This window comes from Bufo bufo, chromosome 3, assembly GCF_905171765.1.
Source record: "Bufo bufo chromosome 3, aBufBuf1.1, whole genome shotgun sequence".
In the NCBI taxonomy this organism is placed as follows: Eukaryota; Metazoa; Chordata; class Amphibia; order Anura; family Bufonidae; genus Bufo; species Bufo bufo.
The window spans coordinates 6,149,384-6,174,221 of NC_053391.1; the positions used below are offsets into that span (position 1 = coordinate 6,149,384).

Consider the following 24,838-nt stretch of genomic DNA (forward strand, 5'->3'; position numbering starts at 1 on the left):
GGGACAGGACTCATCTCACTGTGATTTGCATATGTATCAAATCGGTTTTCTTACACAATAAAAGCACACAGAGCTATGGGGACTGGGTATTGCGGATGTGGTAGCGCAAAATCCCGGTGACAGGTTCCCTTTAAACGGCTGCAATCATTACAGGGGTCTCCAGGTTATGGGTCCTCAATACAATGTCGGTTGGGTCTGACACCTGGCACCCACCATCACTGTCTCCGGACACTACACAGGGTGCAGAGCTGGAGGCGCAGGGCTCCGTCCGCGGCGGATACTGCAGCTCGTGGCTTCTACACAGCATACCGGGCCCTCTGCAGTGCAGGGGTACCAGGTGTAGGAACCCCACCAATCTGACATCAATGACCTGTCCCAAGGATAAATCATCAATATGGAATTCCTGCAACACCCCCGTAAGTTTACTAACTCAGTGAGTGGCACTATGGCATCGGTGTGCCCGTATACATCACCTTGACGTAAATTATGGGGAGGGCTTGCTTGGCTCGGCTGTAATGTCTGGCCACTCTGTACACCGTCTCCGGAACGTAGTCCAGCACCAGATTCAGGTAGACCTCATCTTTCTAGAAAAAGAAGAAAGAAACCGTTATATAGAAAAAAACAAGTGCTGATAATCCAGACAGGCTGGTAATCTGGGGCTTACTCCCAGTGCAGATCTGGAATACTATACTGGAAGGCACTGGCTCCTAGCAGAGCCGTCATACTGAGTCTCACAGGCAATGGGAAAAAGGATGCAAATTACCGCCCCTCCAGAAGGAAGACCGCTGACCCCCTAGTAGGGGTGGGCGATAGGCAATGTGCGATATATAATTTGTGCCACGATATGACCGCGATATGCCCACGGAGCGGTAGTGAATGATCGCGCTCTCGGCGCGCACCATGTTCTCCTGAGTCGGCACAGTGGAGAAGGAGGGAGTCCCTCCCTCCCCACTGTGCGCGGCTGCCGCTGGCCACTAATAAGAACAGAGTAGGAGGAGGAGGGGAGGGACTGTGGCCCCTGCGCCACCAATGAATGCCTGAATACCAACGTAGCATTTATGTGCCGGACATATCCCGGCCCCTATGACTGCACGCTGCGATCTGCCGCATGTAACCCCTCAGTTGAGGGGTTAATCGCGCGGATCACAGCGTCCTGTCAGAGGTCGGGTGCCGGGAATGTTCTTCAGTCTCTGCATTGGTGTCAGTGGGCAGTTCCGATCGGAGTCCCAGCAGTGTAATGCTGGGGCTCCAACCGGTTACCATGGCAGCCAGGACGCTACTGAAGTCCTGGCTGCCATGGTATGTTAGTGAGCAGCATTATACTCACGTGCACCGTGGCCGCCGGTCGCTCCTTCTGTCTGTGCGGCGCATTGCTAATGCTTATAGCATTAGCAATGCGCGCACAGACCTATAAGAAGGAGCGCCCGTCGGCCACGGCGCACGTGAGTATAATGCTGCTCACTAACATACCATGGCAGCCAGGACTTCAGTAGCGTCCTGGCTGCCATGGTAACCGATCGGAGTCCCAGCATTACACTGCTGGGACTCCGATCGGAACTGCCCACTGCCACCAATTATGGGGGGGGGGGGGGACCCTGTGGCCACTGCCACCAATGATTAATACTGGGGAAGGAGGGGGGGTGGGTTTGAGTTAGCAAATGGGGCTGATAAGAGGGAGAGGCTGGGGGGGCGGATCAGAGGCTGGGGGGCACATGAGAGTCTGGGGGCGGATGAGAGGCTGGGGGGCACATGAGAGGCTGGCTGCCATGGTCAGCTTCCTGCTGTTGTGTGCAAAAAGCACAGGGCAGCAGGGAGAGTGTAAAGTCCTATTCACCCTAATAGAGCTCTATCAGGGTGAATAGGACAAAGGTTCTAGCCCTTAAGGAGGCTAATAGTTATTAAATAAAAAGTAAAAAAAGGTTTAAACACCCCCCGCCTCCCAAATATAGAAAACAATATATAGTGATATATATCGCACATCTTAAAATTATATTGCAATATAGATTTTAGGCCATATCGCCCACCCCTACCCCCGAGTGCCACTGACAGGAGCCAAGAGTCAACGAGGAGCGTTATGAGTGTAAAGGACATGATTGCCACCAAAGAGGGGTGTGGGGGGGGGTGGACAGTGGGGAACACTGCCACCGAAGGGGAGACACTGCTACCGGAGGAGCACTGTGGGGGATATAATTAGCAGCATTATTGGGGCACTCTAAGGGAATAAGGATCATTACTGGAGGCACTGGGGAGTTTTATTACCGAGGCCCTATAGGGGGCATTACTGGGGGATTTTTTCAATATGTGGGTACTATATTGGGTATTACTGGAGGCATTTTAATACTGGGACACTATAGCAGGATTTATTACTGGGGGCACTACAGGGGACATTAATAATACTGGGGGCACTATAATGGCATTTATCCATTTCTATTACAGGACATTATGTCTGCAGACACTACACATGTTCCAAATTATTATGCAAATGATATTTTTCTCTGATTTCCCTAAATGGTCGATAATTTTCAAGACAAACATTTTTTTTTTAACAAACCTCCCAATGAGAACAGGATATTTTTAAAAAGACTCGAAATGCGCTGTTCCAAATTATTCTGCACAACAGAGTTTCCAAACCTTTTATAGGTTGTAAAGAGCTGAAAGTGGTCACTGGTTGGACTCGCAGCGCTGGGCGATCACATTTAGTGAAATCAGAAGCTATTTCAATCCCAAACACCTTATCAGGCCAAGTTACATGTCCACGTAGGACGCCTCCTCTGATGTCACCTTCACTATTCTCGCATCCATTGAGATTTTGGAGAGTTTCTTTGCAGGATCTCAGAATAGCCTCCCAGATGTCCACTGCCTCCCACCTCATAGATCTTTTGCTCGAGGAGACTCCATAGGTTTTCCATAGGGTTGAGGTCAGGGGAGGATGGTGGCCACATCATGAGCTTCTCTCCATCTACGCCCATAGCAGCCCATGACTCGGAGGTCTTCTGTGGAGCCTGAGATGGGGCACTGTCAGCATGAAGAGGAATTTGCTTCAGGTTCTTCTTTTTGTATCATGGAAGACAGTGGTCATTCAGAAACTCTACATACTTTGCTGCGGTAATTTTCGCACCTTCAGGGACCCTAAAGGGACCTATGGGCTCTCTCCCCATGACTCCGCCACTTCCTTGCTGACGTTGCAGCCTTGTTGGGACATGGTGGCCTTCCACCAACCATCCACTACTCCATCCATCCATCTGGAACACGCAGGGTTGCACACCTCTGGAGGATCGTACACCTTTAGGTTCGCAGACTCCAGAGGCTCCAGCCGCAATCTCTTCACAGTGTGATGATCACGCTTACGTTTTCGGGAAATATCCAAATGATTTCATACCTTGTCCAAGGCATTGCACTATTTGACACTTTTCCTATATTGCTGGAAGCCTGTGGCCTGCTTAATAATGTGGAACGTCCTTCTTAAGGCCTCTTGCACACGACCATTGTGTGCCCGTGTATTGCGGCCCGCATACAGCGGGTCTGCAATACACGGGCACCGGCCCGAGTGCACTCCGCATCACGGATGCGGACCCATTCACTTGAATGGCTCAGCGATCACGGAGATGCAGAACGGAGGCACGGAACGGAACCCCACAGAAGCATTACGGAGTGCTTCCGTTTCTGTCCGTGCCTCCGCACCGCAAAAAAAAATATGGATTTTTGAACTTACCGTAAAATTCTTTTCTCGTTGGATGCATTGGGGGACACAGATCCCACCCTTGTTGTTTTTTTCTTCGTTCAAGCTTCACGGGACTCTTCGATAATGGTCCTCTTTCTGGTTTAGGACATGTTGGCTTCATTCTTCGCTCTGGATTTTGGTGCTCCTACTGCTTTAGTACCAACGGGTGAGTTTCGTGTCCGTGCTGAGGCTATAGCCATCTGGGTGGAGCCAACACTTTACTTTTCTAGTGTCAGCTGGGCATGTACCCACGGTGCTGTGTCCCCCAATGCCATTCACGAGAAGAAAAAAAAAAATTTGTGGTGCGGACGGATCACTGACCCATTCAAGTTGAAATTGCGGTCCCCAATGCACGGAACGGATGCACAACGATCGTGTGCAAGAGGCCTAAGGCTACTTTCACACTAGCGTTATTCTTTTCCGGCATCGAGTTCCATCCTAGGGGCTCAATACGGGAAAAGAACTGATCAGTTATATCCCCATGGATTCCAATGCAATTGTCAGACGGATCAGTATTCTGATCCGTCTGACAAATGCCATCAGTTTGCATACGATTTGACGGATCCGTCGGATCTGCAGCAAGTGTGAAATTACCCTTAGTCCCTTTAATTGGGCTCACCTGGAAAACTAATTATCAGCCCTGAGACACAAAACCATCCAGGTTCTGACACTGGCATACAGGCACCATTACTGGGAGCACAATGGAGGGTTTTATTATTGTTTCTGGGGCATTACAGGGACACTATTTCTACTGGGGTCACTATTTTGTCAGCAGTATAGTATTTGGGGGCATTGGGGAGCACAGTGGGCACAGTACTGGGGGTGGCAGCAGGGTGACACTGTGGGGACACCAGGATGGGGAGGTTGATGGAAAAATTGAGAAATCTAACGTCTCTGTGTAACATGTCATGACTGTCTGGGTCAAACGGAGGAGAAGGGGAAAGAGAAGGTCTACATGACAGGAGAAGTCACTGGATATAGGAGGTGAGTAGTGCTGCCTTCTCCTGTATGTTTGGTAGTGGCCGGCAGTAGAGCTGCGTCCCACCTCCTGTGTTGAGCGAGGCAGGGCACAGATCAGAGATCCAAAGCCGCTTCATTCAAAACTTTGTTTGAATGCTGTACGGAAACCAGTCTATACAGCACTAAAATGTATGGGCTTCGGGGAGGTGAAATTCGTTATGTCCGAAGTCTCGAGAGACTTTGTTGAATAACTTCGGACTTCAATTATAAAACTTGAAAACCATTTTAAAACTGGGATCCGAAGTCAGATATACATCCCATAATACCTGTCACATCCCACCAGCATCCCATAATACCCAACACATCCCACATACTTCCCATAATACTCACTGTATCCCATAATACCCAACACATCCATAACAGCCCTCACCTTCTCTCCGCTGGAGTAGAAGAAGTAGCGCAGCCGCACGATGTTGCAGTGGTCCAGCTTCCTCATTATCTGCAGTTCTCGGTTCTGAAATTAAAAAAAAACAAAAAACATCATCATCAGTGAAGCGTTACAATGTGTCAGGAGAAGAGTACAACAAACCCTCATCTGAAAAGTGGAGAAGGGTAGACAGTGGTGGTCGCCATCCTGAACGGTAAATCTTCTCTACCATTCAGTAGTGTGGGAAAGCCACAACCAATATGGCCACTTCCAGAACGGTCCACGGCGACCCCCAAAAGGTCACAGATGGGCGAGTGCCCCTGGGCAATGAGGAGAGGACTCCAGCACCCTGCCATCTGCTGACTGGTGGTCAGGAGCCCAGCCTGCAGGCAAAAAATACCCCACATTAACCCCATCAAGTCCCAGATAACCCCTTAATGTGAGGCACATAGAGGTACCAAAATATTACCTCCATGTGCCTCACATTAATACAGGCATAAAGCAGTGTCTGGACTCTGAGGCATCGCCACAATAAGACCTCCTGGATGCTGGTAGGATAAAGGACCTGTGATGATGTCAGAAACATATGGATGGAACTGGTCACATGGCGATGATGTCATCACAGGTCCTTTATTCTACCAGCATCCAGCGGTCAGTGAACACTACTCCTATTCTCCTCCCCGACACTCCCCCCATCCTCCACTGTGCGGCCTGTGTGCACCCTCCCATCATCTGGCCGGGGCGGGCCTGTGGAGCGGGATTATCTAGATCTTCGAGGGATTCTCCATCACTTACTATTTATCCCCTTTATAACTATGAACACATTTTTAGGTTTTAACATAACCGGTTTCATTTTAATTTGAAAACGATGATAGGACCTTAACTCCTTAACGACCCAGGACGAGAATGCTCATCCTAAATGGCAGGAACGAGCATTCTGGTCCTGCGGTCACCTAACATTACAAAAAGTGTAATAGCAAGCGATCAAAAAGTCATACGCACCCCAAAATAGTACCAAAACGTCATCTCATAGCGAAAAAAATTAGACCCTACATAAGACAGTCGCCAAAAAACAAAAAAAGAACCCACTATGGCTTTCGGATATAGTCATATTTGGTATTGTCGCGTCCGTAACAACCTGCTCTATAAAAATACCACATGATCTAACCTGTAAGATGAAAACTGTAAACAAAAAATAAAAACTGTGCCAAAACAGCTATTTTGTTACCTTACCTCCCAAAAAGTGTAATATAGAGCAACCAAAAATCATATGTACCCTAAAATAGTACCAACAAAACTTCCACCCTATCCCGTAGTTTCTTAAATGGGGTCATTTTTGGAGTTTCTACTCTAGGGGTGCATCAGGGGGGCTTCAAATGTGACATGGCAGCTTAAAATTATCCCAGCGAAATCTGCCCTCCAAAAACCATATGGCGTTCCTTTCCTTCTGCGCCCTGCCGTGTGCCCGTACAGCAGTTTATGATCGCATGTGGGGTGTTTCTGTAAACTGCAGAATCAGGGCCATAAATATTGAGTTTTGCTTTATTAGTGGAAAAAAAATGGATTAAAATGGAAAATCTGCCAAAAAAGTTAAATTCTGAAATTTCATCTCTATTTTCCATAAATTCTTGTGGAACACCTAAAGGGTTAAGAAAGTTTTGAATACCTTGAGGGGTGTAGTTTCTAGGGGTGCACCGAAATGAAAATTCTGGTCCGAAACCGAAAATTCAGGATGCCCTTGACCGAAAACCGAAACCGCCTTTTTGCCCAAATACTTTTAAAATACTTTTTTTTTAATGATTTTATTAATAATTCTTTTTCATGAATGAAATTCATCTGTGGGTGGCGCTGTTATGGAGAGGGGGATCTGTGGGTGGCGCTATTATGGAGAGGGGGATCTGTGGGTGGCTCTGTTATGGAGAGGGGGATCTGTGGGTGGCGCTATTATGGAGAGGGGGATCTGTGGGTGGCGCTGTTATGGAGAGGGGGATCTGTGGGTGGCGCTGTTATGGAGAGGGGGATCTGTGGGTGGCGCTGTTATGGAGAGGGGGATCTGTGGGTGGCGCTGTTATGGAGAGGGGGATCTGTGGGTGGCGCTGTTATGGAGAGGGTGATCTGTGGGTGGCGCTGTTATGGAGAGGGGGATCTGTGGGTGGCGCTGTTATGGAGAGGGGGATCTGTGGGTGGCGCTGTTATGGAGAGGGGGATCTGTGGGTGGCGCTGTTATGGAGAGGGGGATCTGTGGGTGGCGCTATTATGGAGAGGGGGATCTGTGGGTGGCTCTGTTATGGAGAGGGGGATCTGTGGGTGGCGCTATTATGGAGAGGGGGATCTGTGGGTGGCGCTGTTATGGAGAGGGGGATCTGTGGGTGGCGCTGTTATGGAGAGGGGGATCTGTGGGTGGCGCTGTTATGGAGAGGGGGATCTGTGGGTGGCGCTGTTATGGAGAGGGGGATCTGTGGGTGGCGCTGTTATGGAGAGGGGGATCTGTGGGTGGCGCTGTTATGGAGAGGGTGATCTGTGGGTGGCGCTGTTATGGAGAGGGGGATCTGTGGGTGGCGCTGTTATGGAGAGGGGGATCTGTGGGTGGCGCTGTTATGGAGAGGGGGATCTGTGGGTGGCGCTGTTATGGAGAGGGGGATCTGTGGGTGGCGCTGTTATGGAGAGGGGGATCTGTGGGTGGCGCTGTTATGGAGAGGGGGATCTGTGGGTGGCGCTGTTATGGAGAGGGGGATCTGTGGGTGGCGCTGTTATGGAGAGGGGGATCTGTGGGTGGCGCTGTTATGGAGAGGGGGATCTGTGGGTGGCGCTGTTATGGAGAGGGGGATCTGTGGGTGGCGCTGTTATGGAGAGGGGGATCTGTGGGTGGCGCTGTTATGGAGAGGGGGATCTGTGGGTGGCGCTGTTATGGAGAGGGGGATCTGTGGGTGGCGCTGTTATGGAGAGGGGGATCTGTGGGTGGCGCTGTTATGGAGAGGGGGATCTGTGGGTGGCGCTGTTATGGAGAGGGGGATCTGTGGGTGGCGCTGTTATGGAGAGGGGGATCTGTGGGTGGCGCTATTATGGAGAGGGGGATCTGTGGGTGGCGCTGTTATGGAGAGGGGGATCTGTGGGTGGCGCTGTTATGGAGAGGGGGATCTGTGGGTGGCGCTGTTATGGAGAGGGGGATCTGTGGGTGGCTCTGTTATGGAGAGGGGGATCTGTGGGTAGCGCTGTTATGGAGAGGGGGATCTGTGGGTGGCGCTATGGAGAGGGGGATCTGTGGGTGGCGCTATGGAGAGGGGGATCTGTGGGTGGCGCTGTTATGGAGAGGGGGATCTGTGGGTGGCGCTGTTATGGAGAGGGTAATCTGTGGGTGGCGCTGTTATGGAGAGGGGGATCTGTGGGTGGCGCTGTTATGGAGAGGGGGATCTGTGGGTGGCGCTGTTATGGAGAGGGGGATCTGTGGGTGGCGCTGTTATGGAGAGGGGGATCTGTGGGTGGCGCTGTTATGGAGAGGGGGATCTGTGGGTGGCGCTGTTATGGAGAGGGGGATCTGTGGGTGGCGCTGTTATGGAGAGGGGGATCTGTGGGTGGCGCTGTTATGGAGAGGGGGATCTGTGGGTGGCGCTGTTATGGAGAGGGGGATCTGTGGGTGGCGCTGTTATGGAGAGGGGGATCTGTGGGTGGCGCTGTTATGGAGAGGGGGATCTGTGGGTGGCGCTGTTATGGAGAGGGGGATCTGTGGGTGGCGCTGTTATGGAGAGGGTGATCTGTGGGTGGCGCTGTTATGGAGAGGGGGATCTGTGGGTGGCGCTGTTATGGAGAGGGGGATCTGTGGGTGGCGCTGTTATGGAGAGGGGGATCTGTGGGTGGCGCTGTTATGGAGAGGGGGATCTGTGGGTGGCGCTGTTATGGAGAGGGGGATCTGTGGGTGGCGCTGTTATGGAGAGGGGGATCTGTGGGTGGCGCTGTTATGGAGAGGGGGATCTGTGGGTGGCGCTGTTATGGAGAGGGGGATCTGTGGGTGGCGCTGTTATGGAGAGGGGGATCTGTGGGTGGCGCTGTTATGGAGAGGGGGATCTGTGGGTGGCGCTGTTATGGAGAGGGGGATCTGTGGGTGGCGCTGTTATGGAGAGGGGGATCTGTGGGTGGCGCTGTTATGGAGAGGGGGATCTGTGGGTGGCGCTGTTATGGAGAGGGGGATCTGTGGGTGGCGCTGTTATGGAGAGGGGGATCTGTGGGTGGCGCTGTTATGGAGAGGGGGATCTGTGGGTGGCGCTATTATGGAGAGGGGGATCTGTGGGTGGCGCTGTTATGGAGAGGGGGATCTGTGGGTGGCGCTGTTATGGAGAGGGGGATCTGTGGGTGGCGCTGTTATGGAGAGGGGGATCTGTGGGTGGCTCTGTTATGGAGAGGGGGATCTGTGGGTAGCGCTGTTATGGAGAGGGGGATCTGTGGGTGGCGCTATGGAGAGGGGGATCTGTGGGTGGCGCTATGGAGAGGGGGATCTGTGGGTGGCGCTGTTATGGAGAGGGGGATCTGTGGGTGGCGCTGTTATGGAGAGGGTAATCTGTGGGTGGCGCTGTTATGGAGAGGGGGATCTGTGGGTGGCGCTGTTATGGAGAGGGGGATCTGTGGGTGGCGCTGTTATGGAGAGGGGGATCTGTGGGTGGCGCTGTTATGGAGAGGGGGATCTGTGGGTGGCGCTGTTATGGAGAGGGGGATCTGTGGGTGGCGCTGTTATGGAGAGGGGGATCTGTGGGTGGCGCTGTTATGGAGAGGGGGATCTGTGGGTGGCGCTGTTATGGAGAGGGGGATCTGTGGGTGGCGCTGTTATGGAGAGGGGGATCTGTGGGTGGCGCTGTTATGGAGAGGGGGATCTGTGGGTGGCGCTGTTATGGAGAGGGGGATCTGTGGGTGGCGCTGTTATGGAGAGGGGGATCTGTGGGTGGCGCTGTTATGGAGAGGGGGATCTGTGGGTGGCGCTGTTATGGAGAGGGGGATCTGTGCACTGTTATGGAAAGGGGATATGTGCACTGTTATGGGCATAACAGTGCACAGATCCCTTTCCCCATAACAGTGCACAGATCCCTTTCCCCATAACAGTGCACAGATCCCCCCTCCCCATAACAGTGCACAGATCCCCCCTCCCCATAACAGTGCACAGATCCCCCCTCCCCATAACAGTGCACCGATCCCTTTCCCCATAACAGTGCACCGATCCCTTTCCCCATAACAGTGCACAGATCCCCCCTCCCCATAGCAGTGCCATAGACCGATCCCCCTACCCATAACAGCCCCGGCCCTGCTGCTCACAGCATCACTCACTGCATCTTTATTTTACCTTACAATCGTGACGCTCCAGTAAGAACTCTGCAGGCAGAGCGGAGGGCGGCGTAACGTCACTTACTCACGTGACGCACCTGCTCCGCCCACTTTATGAATGAAGGAGGCGGAGCAGGCGCGTCACGTGAGTAAGTGACGTTACGCCGCCCTCCGCTCTGCCTGCAGAGTTCTTACTGGAGCCTCACGATTGTAAGGTAAAATAAAGATGCAGTGACAAAGTAAACCGCCCGCCCGGCGCCCGCCCGCAGATGGTGGGTGACAAATGCCACACCCCATATTTTCGGTCGATATGTAACAATATCGGCCGAAGTGGATTAGATGCATTTTCGGCCGATATTTTCGGCTGCCGGAATTTCGGTGCACCCCTAGTAGTTTCTAAAAGTGTAATTTTTGGGTGGTTTCTATTATGTAAGCCTCACAAAGTGACTTCAGACCTGAACTGGTCCCTAAAAAGTGGGTTTTGGAAATTTTCTGAAAAATTTCAAGATTTGCTTCTAAAGCTCCATTCACACGTCCGTAGCGTGTTTTGCGGATGCACAAAACACTGACACGGCAATGTGCGTTCCGCATTTTTCAGACCGCACATCGCCGGCACTAATAGAATATGCCTATTCTTGTCCGCAATTGTGGACATGTTCTATTTTTTTCGGGAACGGAAATGCGGACCCGGAAGTGCAGGTCCGCATTACCGGAGACGGGGCCCCTTAGAAAGGAATGGGTCCGCGATTCCGTTCCGCAAAATGCGGAACGAAATTGCGGACGTGTGAATGGAGCCTTAGGCTTCTAACGTCCGCAAAAAATAAAATGGCATTCACAAAATGATCCAAACATGAAGTAGAATATGGTGAATGTAAAGTAATTACTATTTATTATAATAGAGAAAAATTGAAATTTTCCAATTTCTCTAAATTTTTTGTAAATTTGGCTTTTTTTTTATAAATAATTTTTTAGGACTCAATTTTAGCACAGTCATGAAGTACAATATGTGACGAGAAAACAGTCTCAGAACGGCCGGGATAAGTAAATGCGTTATAAAGTTATCACCACATAAAGTGACACTGGTCAGATTTGCTAAAAATGGCCTGGTCCTTAAGGTGTTAAACCAACCTCAAAACAGAAACCGCCATGAATAGAAGGTCCGCTCGCGGCTCCGCCGACGCGTCTACACAGAATGATGGGCATTGTTCTTCTTATTTTACGCACTTGTATAGCGCTGAGATATCGCGCACTGTCCCCAATGGGGCTCCCAATCTAAGGTCCCCGAGTGAAGGGCACATCATGGCGGACGGAGAGTCCTCACCTCTGACACCTCGCAGCTGATAATGAGAACCACACAGAGCGGGAGTAGTAGCACGGAGGCCACGGAAGGGGGCACCACACAGGTCACGCCCAGAGAGCGGAGAGTTACTGGTGTAATAAAGGGTAACAGCAAAAAATACAAAGGCCCAGCGGAGGGCAGCACCACCGGCAGAGGGTAACTCTGCAACGTACACCCTCAGTACCCCACCCAGAGACCTCCACTACCTCCTCTGTACCCCACCCAGAGACCTCCACTGTACCCCACCCCGAGACCTCCACTACCTCCTCTGTACCCCACCCAGAGACCTCCACTACCTCCTCTGTACCCCACCCAGAGACCTCCACTACCTCCTCTGTACCCCACCCCGAGACCTCCACTACCTCCTCTGTACCCCACCCCGAGACCTCCACTACCTCCTCTGTACCCCACCCAGAGACCTCCACTACCTCCTCTGTACCCCACCCCGAGACCTCCACTACCTCCTCTGTACCCCACCCCGAGGCCTCCACTACCTCCTCTGTACCCCACCCAGAGACCTCCACTACCTCCTCTGTACCCCACCCAGAGACCTCCACTACCTCCTCTGTACCCCACCCAGAGACCTCCACTACCTCCTCTGTACCCCACCCCGAGACCTCCACTACCTCCTCTGTACCCCACCCCGAGGCCTCCACTACCTCCTCTGTACCCCACCCAGAGACCTCCACTACCTCCTCTGTACCCCACCCAGAGACCTCCACTACCTCCTCTGTACCCCACCCAGAGACCTCCACTGTACCCCACCCCGAGACCTCCACTACCTCCTCTGTACCCCACACAGAGACCTCCACTACCTCCTCTGTACCCCACCCAGAGACCTCCACTACCTCCTCTGTACCCCACCCCGAGGCCTCCACTACCTCCTCTGTACCCCACCCCGAGGCCTCCACTACCCCCTCTGTACCCCCCCCCCCCGAGGCCTCCACTACCTCCTCTGTACCCCACCCAGAGGCCTCCACTACCTCCTCTGTACCCCACCCAGAGGCCTGCACTACCTCCTCTGTACCCCACCCAGAGACCTCCACTACCTCCTCTGTACCCCACCCAGAGACCTCCACTACCTCCTCTGTACCCCACCCAGAGACCTCCACTACCTCCTCTGTACCCCACCCCGAGGCCTCCACTACCTCCTCTGTACCCCACCCCGAGGCCTCCACTACCTCCTCTGTACCCCACCCCGAGGCCTCCACTACCTCCTCTGTACCCGACCCCGAGGCCTCCACTACCTCCTCTGTACCCCACCCAGAGACCTCCACTACCTCCTCTGTACCCCACCCAGAGACCTCCACTACCTCCTCTGTACCCCACCCAGAGACCTCCACTACCTCCTCTGTATCCCCCCATCCTAAGAGCTCCACTACTTCCTCTGTATCCCCATCCCGAGATCCACTACTTCCTCTGTATCCCCATCCCGAGATCCTCCACTACCTCCTCTGTACCCCATCCCGAGATCCTCCACTACCTCCTCTGTACCCCATCCCGAGATCCTCCACTACCTCCTCTGTACCCCATCCCGAGATCCTCCACTACCTCCTCTGTACCCCACCCCGAGATCCTCCACTACCTCCTCTGTACCCCATCCCGAGATCCTCCACTACCTCCTCTGTACCCCATCCCGAGATCCTCCACTACCTCCTCTGTACCCCATCCCGAGATCCTCCACTACCTCCTCTGTACCCCATCCCGAGATCCTCCACTACCTCCTCTGTATCCCCATCCCGAGATCCTCCACTACCTCCTCTGTATCCCCATCCCGAGATCCTCCACTACCTCCTCTGTATCCCCATCCTGAGATCCTCCACTACCTCCTCTGTATCCCCCGTCCTGAGATGTTCCACTACCACCTCTGTACCCCATCCTGAGATCCTCCACTACCTCCTATGTATCCCCATCCCGACATCCTCCACTACCTCCTCTGTATCCCCCCTGTCCAAGACCTCCACTAGCTCCTCTGTATCCCCCCCCGTCCCGAGGTCTCCACTAGCTCCTCTGTATCCCTCCCTCACCCCTGAGGCCTCCGCTAGCTCCTCTGTATCCTCCGCTACCTCTGCTGCACTCTGGAGGACATGGCGTGTTGCAGAGCGGACACGTGATTTATGGCTGCACTTTAGGACAATCAGGGGAGGGCCGTTTCCTGGCTGCTTTGAAGTGTAATCTATTCCTGGAGGGGAGGAAGCCCCCGTGACCCTGCAGCCCACCCCGACTCACCTGCACAGAAAGCCAGGGAACATGGAGTAGAAATAACATCTGCCCCAGACCCCAGAGCAGCCCCTGTACAGACGAGGTCTTCTCCTGCCAAAAAACAACCCATACATGACCTACAACACACACACATACAGAAATAACCCCGCAGCGAGGATACCGCCAGAGAACATGCAATAACCCCGCAGCGAGGATACCGCCATAGAACATGCAATAACCCCGCAGCGAGGATACCGCCAGAGAACATGCAATAACCCCGCAGCGAGGATACCGCCAGAGAACATGCAATAACCCCGCAGCGAGGATACCGCCAGAGAACATGCAATAACCCCGCAGCGAGGATACCGCCAGAGAACATGCAATAACCCCGCAGCGAGGATACCGCCAGAGAACATGCAATAACCCCGCAGCGAGGATACCGCCAGAGAACATGCAATAACCCCGCAGCGAGGATACCGCCAGAGAACATGCAATAACCCCGCAGCGAGGATACCGCCAGAGAACATGCAATAACCCCGCAGCGAGGATACCGCCAGAGAACATGCAATAACCCCGCAGCGAGGATACCGCCAGAGAACATGCAATAACCCCGCAGCGAGGATACCGCCAGAGAACATGCAATAACCCCGCAGCGAGGGTACCGCCAGAGAACATGTAATAACCCCGCAGCGAGGATACCGCCAGAGAACATGTAATAACCCCGCAGCGAGGATACCGCCAGAGAACATGTAATAACCCCGCAGTGAGGGTACCTCTAAAGGACACACAGAACATCCATGTAGCTTAGGGCCTCATTTTCACGGATGCCTGCCCTCAATACCATGCTTCAGATAAAACGACCAAGCGGCAGCACCACAGCCCGGACCTCCACTCTCCACACGGAGCTCAGTCATTTTACAGCGAGGTCGATACATAAGTTGTGGATCAGGAGTAGGTGGATATTGGGGGGTCCTGAAGACCTCACTGATGAAGGGGCGTCTGTGCTCACAGGGGCTATAAATGGCGCCCCCTGCTGTGCCCCTAACTCCATACACCTCAATCACACAGCACCACCGCCATATACTGTACAGTTACATGTAGGGAACCGTCCCTGACCTAGTCCTGCACACACAAAGGAAACGTTGTAACAGTGTTTCAGTGTAGGCAATCCACAGTACTATATCTAAACTGATACGCTGTATCAGACCCTCAGCTGTATCAGCAGGACTAGAGTCTGGAGGGCAGGTATCGCCATTGCTCCCCACTGACTCCCCTTGTTGAATATCAGCCATTATTCCCTGTTATCAGCCCCTCCGCCGAGGCAGCGAGTGCAGGATCCCCCCCCCCTACAGCACCAAGGAGCGGGCACCCCCTCAGTGCCAGACACAGCAGCAGTCACATGACTGGATGGTGCCTGGGTAAGGAAGGGTTAAGGTGCGCTCAGACATGTGACCTGAATTCCTTTGTCCCAGCTCCAGATCGGAGAGAGGGATGTGGGGGTGGGGGAGGCTTTGTCTGTCCTCACAGCTGTTCTCCTGCTACAATGTGTCGGAGCCCAGCTGCTGCCCGGACCTCAGCCCAGCCTCCGCTCCATCATTAGCTCCACACCTCACCCCCTGCTGCAACAGACGCTGCCGTCACCGCAGCCAGACGGACCGGGAGCGCCATCAATGGCGGCAAACCGATCGCAATGTGATCAATGCCTACACAAAGCAGAAGTGTAAGGACCCACGATCCCCATCCCCGCACCGATCCCCAGCCCCAATTACCTGCACCGATCCCCAGCCCCAATTACCTGCACCGATCCCCAGCCCCAATTACCTGCACCGATCCCCAGCCCCGCCACCTGCACCGATCCCCATGCCCAATTACCTGCACCGATCCCCAGCCCCGCCACCTGCACCAATCCCCTCAGTTTCGTCAAGCGGACAGCAAAACGCTGCAGGCAGATAGATAGATAGATATATATAAGACCCCCCACACTGCCAGTCTATGTACAGCAACCCCCCCGCACTGCCAGTCTATGCGTCAAGAAGAGGACCACATCCCTCTCAAGGACCGGGGGCTTTGTATTGGACACCTCGCTGGGGTCAGTAACCTCTGGCACTCCGGCCACTGTGACACTACAACTCCCAGGAGGTTGGACGCTCTACTCTGCCCTACAGTCCTCAGGCCATATTCACATGTAGAAGTTACGGCATACGTATTCGCTACGCTTTTCAATAGGGCTGCAGTTTTTACAGGTGAAACATGTTGTAAATGTGCTTCACCTATAAGAACCCGAGGTTGGGTGCGATTCCACCTGTCCCATCACCGTCCTCCGATGAATCTCAGATATATACACACATCCTCTCCATAGGGCAGAAGCTGAGATTTACACAGGGACCCACCAGGGTCAGGTTCAGAATATGGATGGTGGCATTGCTCCCGCAGAATATATACTACACCATAAGGTGGTGCCCCGCCGCTCTTCTGCCCCAATCTCTACACTGCATCCATGCCACGACAACCCCCATACTGGGCAGTGACGGAACCAGCCCTGGTGCCATGGAGGAAGATGGCAGCTGGGATGTAGGGGCTGTATGTACTTCTATTTGCCATGTGGAGGGGACGGGGCTGCACCTTTATCCAACATGGGCCCAAGTTATCTTCTGCAGCCATAAAAAGAACTCCGGGAAACAAAATGGCCTTGAACATGAGTGGGGGGAGAGTTAACAATCAGCCGCTGAGCAGGTAGCAGTCCTCCCTCGGCAGCACTTCACCCGCGGCTTGGCATCCCTGGCACAGGACCTTCACTGCTACAAAGGAGGAGGAGGAGGAGGAGGAGGAGGAGGAGGAGGGGAAGGATCTGGACCCAATTCAAGCAAGTCACAAATCAAACGCCGTCTATTGCACAACAGGCATATTAATAGCAGCAGGACGGCCACCCACAGCACGGCACCACACAGGGCACCCGGGACACCCAGAAACCGGGAGTCAGCGGAGAATGACCCCCCCGCGATGTGTGAATAAACCCGTCAGTGCCATGTGATCAAAAACCGCTCAGCAAAACCATCGTCCTGCTGCAGTTTGGGCCGTGTGGTCTTCACAGGCAAAAGGCTTTTACCATTTCACCTGTAAAGGGCACGAGGCACTGACGGCCGGAGTCACTGCGCTCTTAGGGTCCATTCAAACGTCCGCAATTTCGTTCCGCATTTTGCGGAACGGAATTGCGGACCCATTCATTTCTATGGGGCAGCACAATGTGCTGCCCGGATATGGAATTGCGGACACGCACTTCCGGGTCCGCAATTCCTTTCCCGAAAACAATAGAATATGTCCTATTCCGGGTCCGCAATTGCGGACAAGATTAGGCATATTCTATTAGTGCCGGCGATGTGCGGATCCGCAAAACACACACGGATGTGTGAATGGACCCTTAACCACAGGTCTGACAACCGTCCACGCGACATGTCGGCCAAACGCGCTCACCTTGAACCTCTTGTCCTGCAGAACCTTCTTAATGGCCACGAGCTCCCCTGAGTCGCAGAGTTTGGCCTGATAGACCACACCGAAGGAGCCATTGCCGATCACCTTGGTGTCTGTGTAGCTGACCTCCTGCTGCCGGTCCGGACCCTGACCCGGGGTGGCCACCACAGTGGTGACTTTGCTGCCATCTTTGTCTCCTGGTAAAAAAACAAAAAAAACACAAAGTTAGAAATGAACGTCTGGAATAAATGTATTCTAACATCTCGTGCTGCGGCGGCGGCGTTCTGCGTCTGATGAGGTCACGCGGGTTGTGTGGCCCCTGTACTATAGGACATTCAGCATCTACACTACATCTCCATCACACAGCCCCCGAGAGGTAAACCATCAGAATGGAGGCGACTGGAGCAGAAGACACAACAGCAGAACTTGGGACTACAGCTCTGGATGTGAACGGAGCATAATGTAAAAGACGTATAAAGTGACAACACCGCATGGAAACGTAAAACGCAGACACAGTCTGAATAGCTGCTGGCCGACAACTACTACTCTTATCATACATATGCATCCACCGCTCGGCACGTGCGAGGGGGTAAACCGATGTCGGACCCCTCTCCTGGGTGCAGATGAAGGAGCAGTGACCCCCTGACACCTCTGGGTGCTGCCCCTTGTACCCCATCTGACCAAATCAAAGTGTCAGATTCTGGAAAAGCAATAGGACAACCAATATGGCTGCACTGGTTACTACTTGGTTGTCACGCTCAGGAACTAGTGGAGACCATGGTAAATGAGGTGGCAGATGAGGAGGGCGGTGTGCCCGGGTAAGGCGGGCAGCACAGACTTCTGCCGCTGCGTGGTCTTACCCCGTCTGGTGCTGATTAGCCTCAGATCTGTTCCTTGCTCAGCCATAAATAGCCTCGTCTGCCCTGCGCGGCTGGAAAATACCGCCACACCGACTGCAAAGTCAGCTCGCTAATGACATGAAGCTGCGTTATGTAAGAGCATAGCCGGCGGGCACAAAGGGTTACCAGCGGAGGGGCTAAGATCAGCCATCACCACCTAATCCGCTCCTCAGAAGGAAGGCAAGCAGGAGAACCCCGCAGCAAACCAGCAGGTAAAGGGCGGCGCAAAAGATCACCAACAGCACTAGATTACCGGACTCTGCTTGCTGTCAGTGAATAGGAGCATTCTTCTTTACATCCTGAGGCTGGAATCTAACAACTCCTTTACCCATGAATGACATGGAGGAGGGTCACCGGGCAGGGAAGGGTGTAACGTGTGCCCGTCACCGGGCAGGGAAGGGTGTAACGTGTGCCCGTCACCGGGCAGGGAAGGGTGTAACGTGTGCCCGTCACCGGGCAGGGAAGGGTGTAACGTGTGCCCGTCACCGGGCAGGGAAGGGTGCAACGTGTGCCCGTCACCGGGCAGGGAAGGGTGCAACGTGTGCCCGTCACCGGGCAGGGAAGGGTGCAACGTGTGCCCGTCACCGGGCAGGGAAGGGTGCAACGTGTGCCCGTCACCGGGCAGGGAAGGGTGCAACGTGTGCCCGTCACCGGGCAGGGAAGGGTGCAACGTGTGCCCGTCACCGGGCAGGGAAGGGTGCAACGTGTGCCCGTCACCGGGCAGGGAAGGGTGCAACGTGTGCCCGTCACCGGGCAGGGAAGGGTGCAACGTGTGCCCGTCACCGGGCAGGGAAGGGTGCAACGTGTGCCCGTCACCGGGCAGGGAAGGGTGTAACGTGTGCCCGTCACCGGGCAGGGAAGGGTGTAACGTGTGCCCGTCACCGGGCAGGGAAGGGTGTAACGTGTGCCCGTCACCGGGCAGGGAAGGGTGTAACGTGTGCCCGTCACCGGGCAGGGGAGGGTGCAACGTGTGTTCTAGAAAACAGGGTAGGGGGAATTTACTATCCAAAAACATACCGGTAAATACAGAGGCTGCACCCGGGCGTATATACCGGCAAATACAGGCACTGCACCCGGGCGTATATACCGGAAAATACAGGCGCTGCACCCGGGCGTATATACCGGAAAATACAGGCGCTGCACCCGGGCGTATATACCATTAAATACAGGCGCTGCACCCGGGCGTATATACCGTTAAATACCGAGGCTGCACCCGGGCGTATATACACTGGTAAATACCGAGGCTGCACCCGGGCGTATATACACCGGTAAATACCGAGGCTGCACCCGGGCGTATATACACCGGTAAATACCGAGGCTGCACCCGGGCGTATATACACCGGTAAATACCGAGGCTGCACCCGGGCGTATATACACCGGTAAATACCGAGGCTGCACCCGGGCGTATATATACACCGGTAAATACCGAGGCTCCACCCGGGCGTATATATACACCGGTAAATACCGAGGCTCCACCCGGGCGTATATACCGGTAAATACCGAGGCTCCACCCGGGCGTATATACCGGTAAATACCGAGGCTCCACCCGGGCGTATATATACACCGGTAAATACCGAGGCTCCACCCGGGCGTATATACCGGTAAATACCGAGGCTCCACCCGGGCGTATATACCGGTAAATACCGAGGCTCCACCCGGGCGTATATATACACCGGTAAATACCGAGGCTCCACCCGGGCGTATATACCGGTAAATACCGAGGCTGCACATGGATGTACAGTGATGTGGGACCAGAGGCTCCTGGGATATGACGGCTCTGACACGTCTCTGTGGTACTGATGGGCACACACAAAGCAGTGGCGGCACTGGTGGCACCAGGCAGGCACTTCGGTGGGATGAGTTGCAGCGAGTCTTACAAGTCCCTGGACATATCTTACCCGGCTGCAGTGGAGAAAGTGTCTGCCGTCAGGCCGCATTCCTGAGACAAACACGCATTGGTCCTGTGTAATGAAAACAGGAAGGAGAGCAGGAGGCTCCGCAGCAGGACTACTACCCCATCAGATCCGCCATCACAGGTCAACATCAAATCTGTATCAGCAGCGTACAAAGCTGGACCCCATATATTAATCGATGAGACTCACAGGGGCCCCATTGTCTGAATATTTCTGCCCGATATGAAGACTCGGCTGCAACAATAAATTATAAAGTGGCCGGATGGTGCAATATTACTGGATGGTGGAGAAGCACTTTATTCATTCATCTTCCCGAGCTGGAGGCCGACAATGTCCCAAGTGTCGCCATAAACCAACAGATGTCTTGCTGATAATCACGGCAATGGTCACTGGAAACCGTCAGTAAGCTCGATGTCAGAGTGACAGCCCCCAACAGCTCAGATCACATCCCAGCAGGCAGACACTGAACAAGCAGGGAATGCTGGGAGATCGCCCCGATCCCTCTCCACATATACGGGGGCCGCGCCCCGATCCCTCTCCACATATACGGGGGCCGCGCCCTGACCCGTCTCCACATAAACGACGGTGGCCGCGCCCCGAGCAGTCTCCACATAAACGGGGGCCACGATCCGACCCTTCTCTATATACGACGGGGGCCACACTCTGAGCAGTCTCCACATAAACGGGGGCCACGATCCGACCCTTTTCTATATACGACGGGGGCTGCGCTCCGAGCAGTCTCCCCAAGAACGACGGTGGCCGCGCCCAGGCCGTCTCCACATATACGGGGGCCACGAACCGACCCTTCTCTATATACGACGGGGGCCGCACCCCGAGCCGTCTCCACATATACGGGGGCCACGATCCGACCCTTCTCTATATACGACGGGGGCCGCACCCCGAGCCGTCTCCACATATACGGGGGCCACGAACCGACCCTTCTCTATATACGACAGGGGCCGCACCCCGAGCCGTCTCCACATATACGGGGGCCACGATCCGACCCTTCTCTATATACGACGGGGGCCGCACCCCGAGCAGTCTCCACATATACGGGGGCCACGATCCGACCCTTCTCTATATACGACGGGGGCCGCACCCCGAGCCGTCTCCACATATACGGGGGCCACGATCCGACCCTTCTCTATATACGACGGGGGCCGCACCCCGAGCAGTCTCCACATATACGACGGGGGCTGCGCTCTGAGCCGTCTCCACATATACGGGGGCCACGATCCGACCCTTCTCTATATACGACGGGGGCCGCACCCCGAGCCGTCTCCACATATACGACGGGGGCTGCGCTCCGAGCCGTCTCCACATATACGGGGGCCACGATCTGAGCCTTCTCCACATATACGGGGGCCACGATCTGAGCCTTCTCCACATATACGGGGGCCACGATCTGAGCCTTCTCCACATATACGGGGGCCACGATCTGAGCCTTCTCCACATATACGGGGGCCACGATCTGAGCCGTCTCCACATATACGGGGGCCACGATCTGAGCCTTCTCCACATATACGGGGGCCACGATCTGAGCCTTCTCCACATATACGGGGGCCACGATCTGAGCCTTCTCCACATATACGGGGGCCACGATCTGACCGCTCTCTACATACGAGGGCTCCGCTCTGACATCCTTGAACCCGGAGCTATAGCTGCAGATTACCGGGTAATATTTAACTGCGATAATGGATTCATTACCAGTGGGTGAAGGGTGACATGGGGGGCGCATTAAGGAGACCACGTCACATGCCTGGGGCCACACAGGTACAGTCTGGAAACTGCAACCTTCAATCATGGAGCCCAGGGGGCCACAGTCTTGGGGGATTCCCTGCAGAAACCAGGGGAGAATGGCACAGACTAACAACTACACCCATCATCAACTCTGGGATTCTTAGTCCTAACCAGATCTGCTCACAGAGCTGATGGGTCCGTTACAATGTATCACTACAAGCTGAACACAAGTGTCTCTTCCCAAGAGCTCAGACCGGCACTGATACATTGTAACGGACCCAGCAGCTGTGTGAGCCACTTACAGTTTGACTGTAAGCGATGTTTCCATTCACTGAAGTGAGCAGTGATTTTAAGGGTGTATTACATCTGCCGATCTTCGCAGTAACACTCGTTAGCGGTCATCTGGCAGTGTAATACTGCCGACGATCACCCGACGGCTCGTTCATCAGCAAACCAAATCTTTTCACAGATTAAAAAGTCCTTGTTTGCTGGCGGCAGAATGTGGTGTGTAATAACGATCTGCTGCCGGCAAACAACTAGTCAGTATAGGGACGAGCGACCCCTGCGCCCTATACTGTGGAGGAGATCGCTGCATGTAATAGCGAGGAACACCGCCCTCCTGCAGAATAGGGCTGCAGATTAGAAAGGCCGAGACGCTCCGCTTATATCGCTCCAGCACTATTATAACGTTACAGGGATCAGGGGTTACTGGCCCTATAAAATTACAGCCACACCTGCACCCCAATACTCACTCATCCGGCAATAGGGCCCGGGCAGTAAAGACTTGTGTCAGTCCTTACTGTAGTTGTAGCATTCTGTTCCTGCTTTAAAAGGGCCATGTTGAACAGATCGATAGACCTCCATCACAAAGGGCAATATGGCCGAGCACAGTATACAACGTACAATAAACCCAGAAATGACCATTGGTCACAATGCCAGGGAGAGCGGTGCCTGGTGCCCAGCACATTGACCTAAAGCCTGCTGTGGCCCCTGGCCCCGCAGAGGTGACGCTTTTCATCCCGGCAGTCGCCACCTCTGCACCACACACAAGAAACGAGTCCAACCTCTGCGGCCAATAGAAAACCTCTGATGGACAAATGTGCAGGAGGGCGAGCGAGGCGTCACCCGTCTGTGCCTCGGCTGCAGCGCCCGCTGCCCTACACATGCCTCCGGGGCCTGGCACAGGACAAAACCATGCAGCGCGCCGGCCTCAGCAAGAGCAGAGCTGCAGGACGGGTCATGACCTATTCATCTAATGGTGGGTCCATAGCAGGTAACGGGGGCCACTGCAGCCCCACAGAAGGTCTGCCCCCGTGGACACCTCCATACAAGAAGTGAAGGACTTTTCAGGATGGCATTAACCCTTCCAGAGGACGTTTATGAGCTCCACACCAGGATAGCATCAGACGAGCCTCACTGCCCTGCGGAGGTGGGCGCAGACAGCATTGGCCCGGGCACAAATCTGCGGATTACCTCCGTTGGCGCTCATGGGTGAGTTCTGGAGGACTACAAACTGAGAGCAGACTAGAAGGAAGCGCCATCATTTATTTCATGGTGGGCCCTGTATGGCTCCATCCCTGGTCAGACAGTCTGGTTGCTATGGGCAGATAGAGGCACGAGGTTCAGCAGGACTATAAGCTATATCAGCATGAGGGGTAAAGGGTACTGCCAATAATAATGACCCCCAGGTATGAAACCATCACACCCTGTACTAAGGAGTCAATACCCCGGTGTGCTGGGTGACCAGCCTTTAGGTGAGAAGCTTTCACCTCCCCATTATGGAGTCCAAATGCCCTCGCGTCTGCTGAACTCCACCTCTGCTCATGCGCTGTTTGTGACACGCAGTAAAGCGCTCCCTGCTCCAACACATGGCGGTAATAGAGAATGCGCCAAACAGCGTCACGACTCCGGAGGACAAATGTCAAACTCATCAAGAGCAGAAGAGGAGACAGCACTAGACAGAGGGGTGCAGAGCGACCCCACACATCTGTACCCCCCTAACTGCAGACCATGGAAACGATCAACAGAATCCCAACCTTACAGATTAAACATGCAATGGAAGCTGCAAACCTAGACAATCAATGTATTATTTATCCTGTATTATACTCCAGAGCTGCACTCACTATCCTGCTGGTGCAGTCACTGTGTACATACATTACTTATCCTGTACTGATCCTGAGTTACATTCTGTATTATACTCCAGAGCTGCACTCACTATTCTGCTGGTGCAGTCACTGTGTACATACATTACTTATCCTGTACTGATCCTGAGTTACATCCTGTATTATACTCCAGAGCTGCGCTCACTATTCTGCTGGTGCAGTCACTGTGTACATACATTACTTATCCTGTACTGATCCTGAGTTACATTCTGTATTATACTCCAGAGCTGCGCTCACTATTCTGCTGGTGCAGTCACTGTGTACATACATTACTTATCCTGAGTTACATCCTGTATTATACTCCAGAGCTGCACTCACTATTCTGCTGGTGCAGTCACTGTGTACATACATTACTTATCCTGTACTGATCCTGAGTTACATCCTGTATTATACTCCAGAGCTGCACTCACTATTCTGCTGATGCAGTCACTGTGTACATACATTACTTATCCTGTACTGATCCTGAGTTACATCCTGTATTATACTCCAGAGCTGCACTCACTATTCTGCTGATGCAGTCACTGTGTACATACATTACTTATCCTGTACTGATCCTGAGTTACATCCTGTATTATACTCCAGAGCTGCACTCACTATTCTGCTGGTGCAGTCACTGTGTACATACATTACTTATCCTGTACTGATCCTGAGTTACATCCTGTATTATACTCCAGAGCTGCACTCACTATTCTGCTGATGC

At 53.7% G+C, this 24,838-nt stretch overlaps 1 protein-coding gene across 2 annotated transcripts in view; it reads right to left on the bottom strand.

Annotated features, from left to right (window-relative positions):
- The window catches only part of GSK3B (glycogen synthase kinase 3 beta), a 77,242-nt gene that overhangs the window by 32,894 nt on the left and 19,510 nt on the right, over positions 1–24,838 (bottom strand). For both annotated transcript variants that reach the window (XM_040422829.1, XM_040422827.1), the window contains exons 2-4: positions 17,428–17,621; positions 5,112–5,195; positions 474–584 (exon numbers count right to left, since the gene is read on the bottom strand). In XM_040422829.1, coding sequence (XP_040278763.1) covers positions 474–584; positions 5,112–5,195; positions 17,428–17,621 — 389 coding nt within the window. The remainder of the gene's footprint in view (positions 1–473; positions 585–5,111; positions 5,196–17,427; positions 17,622–24,838) is intronic.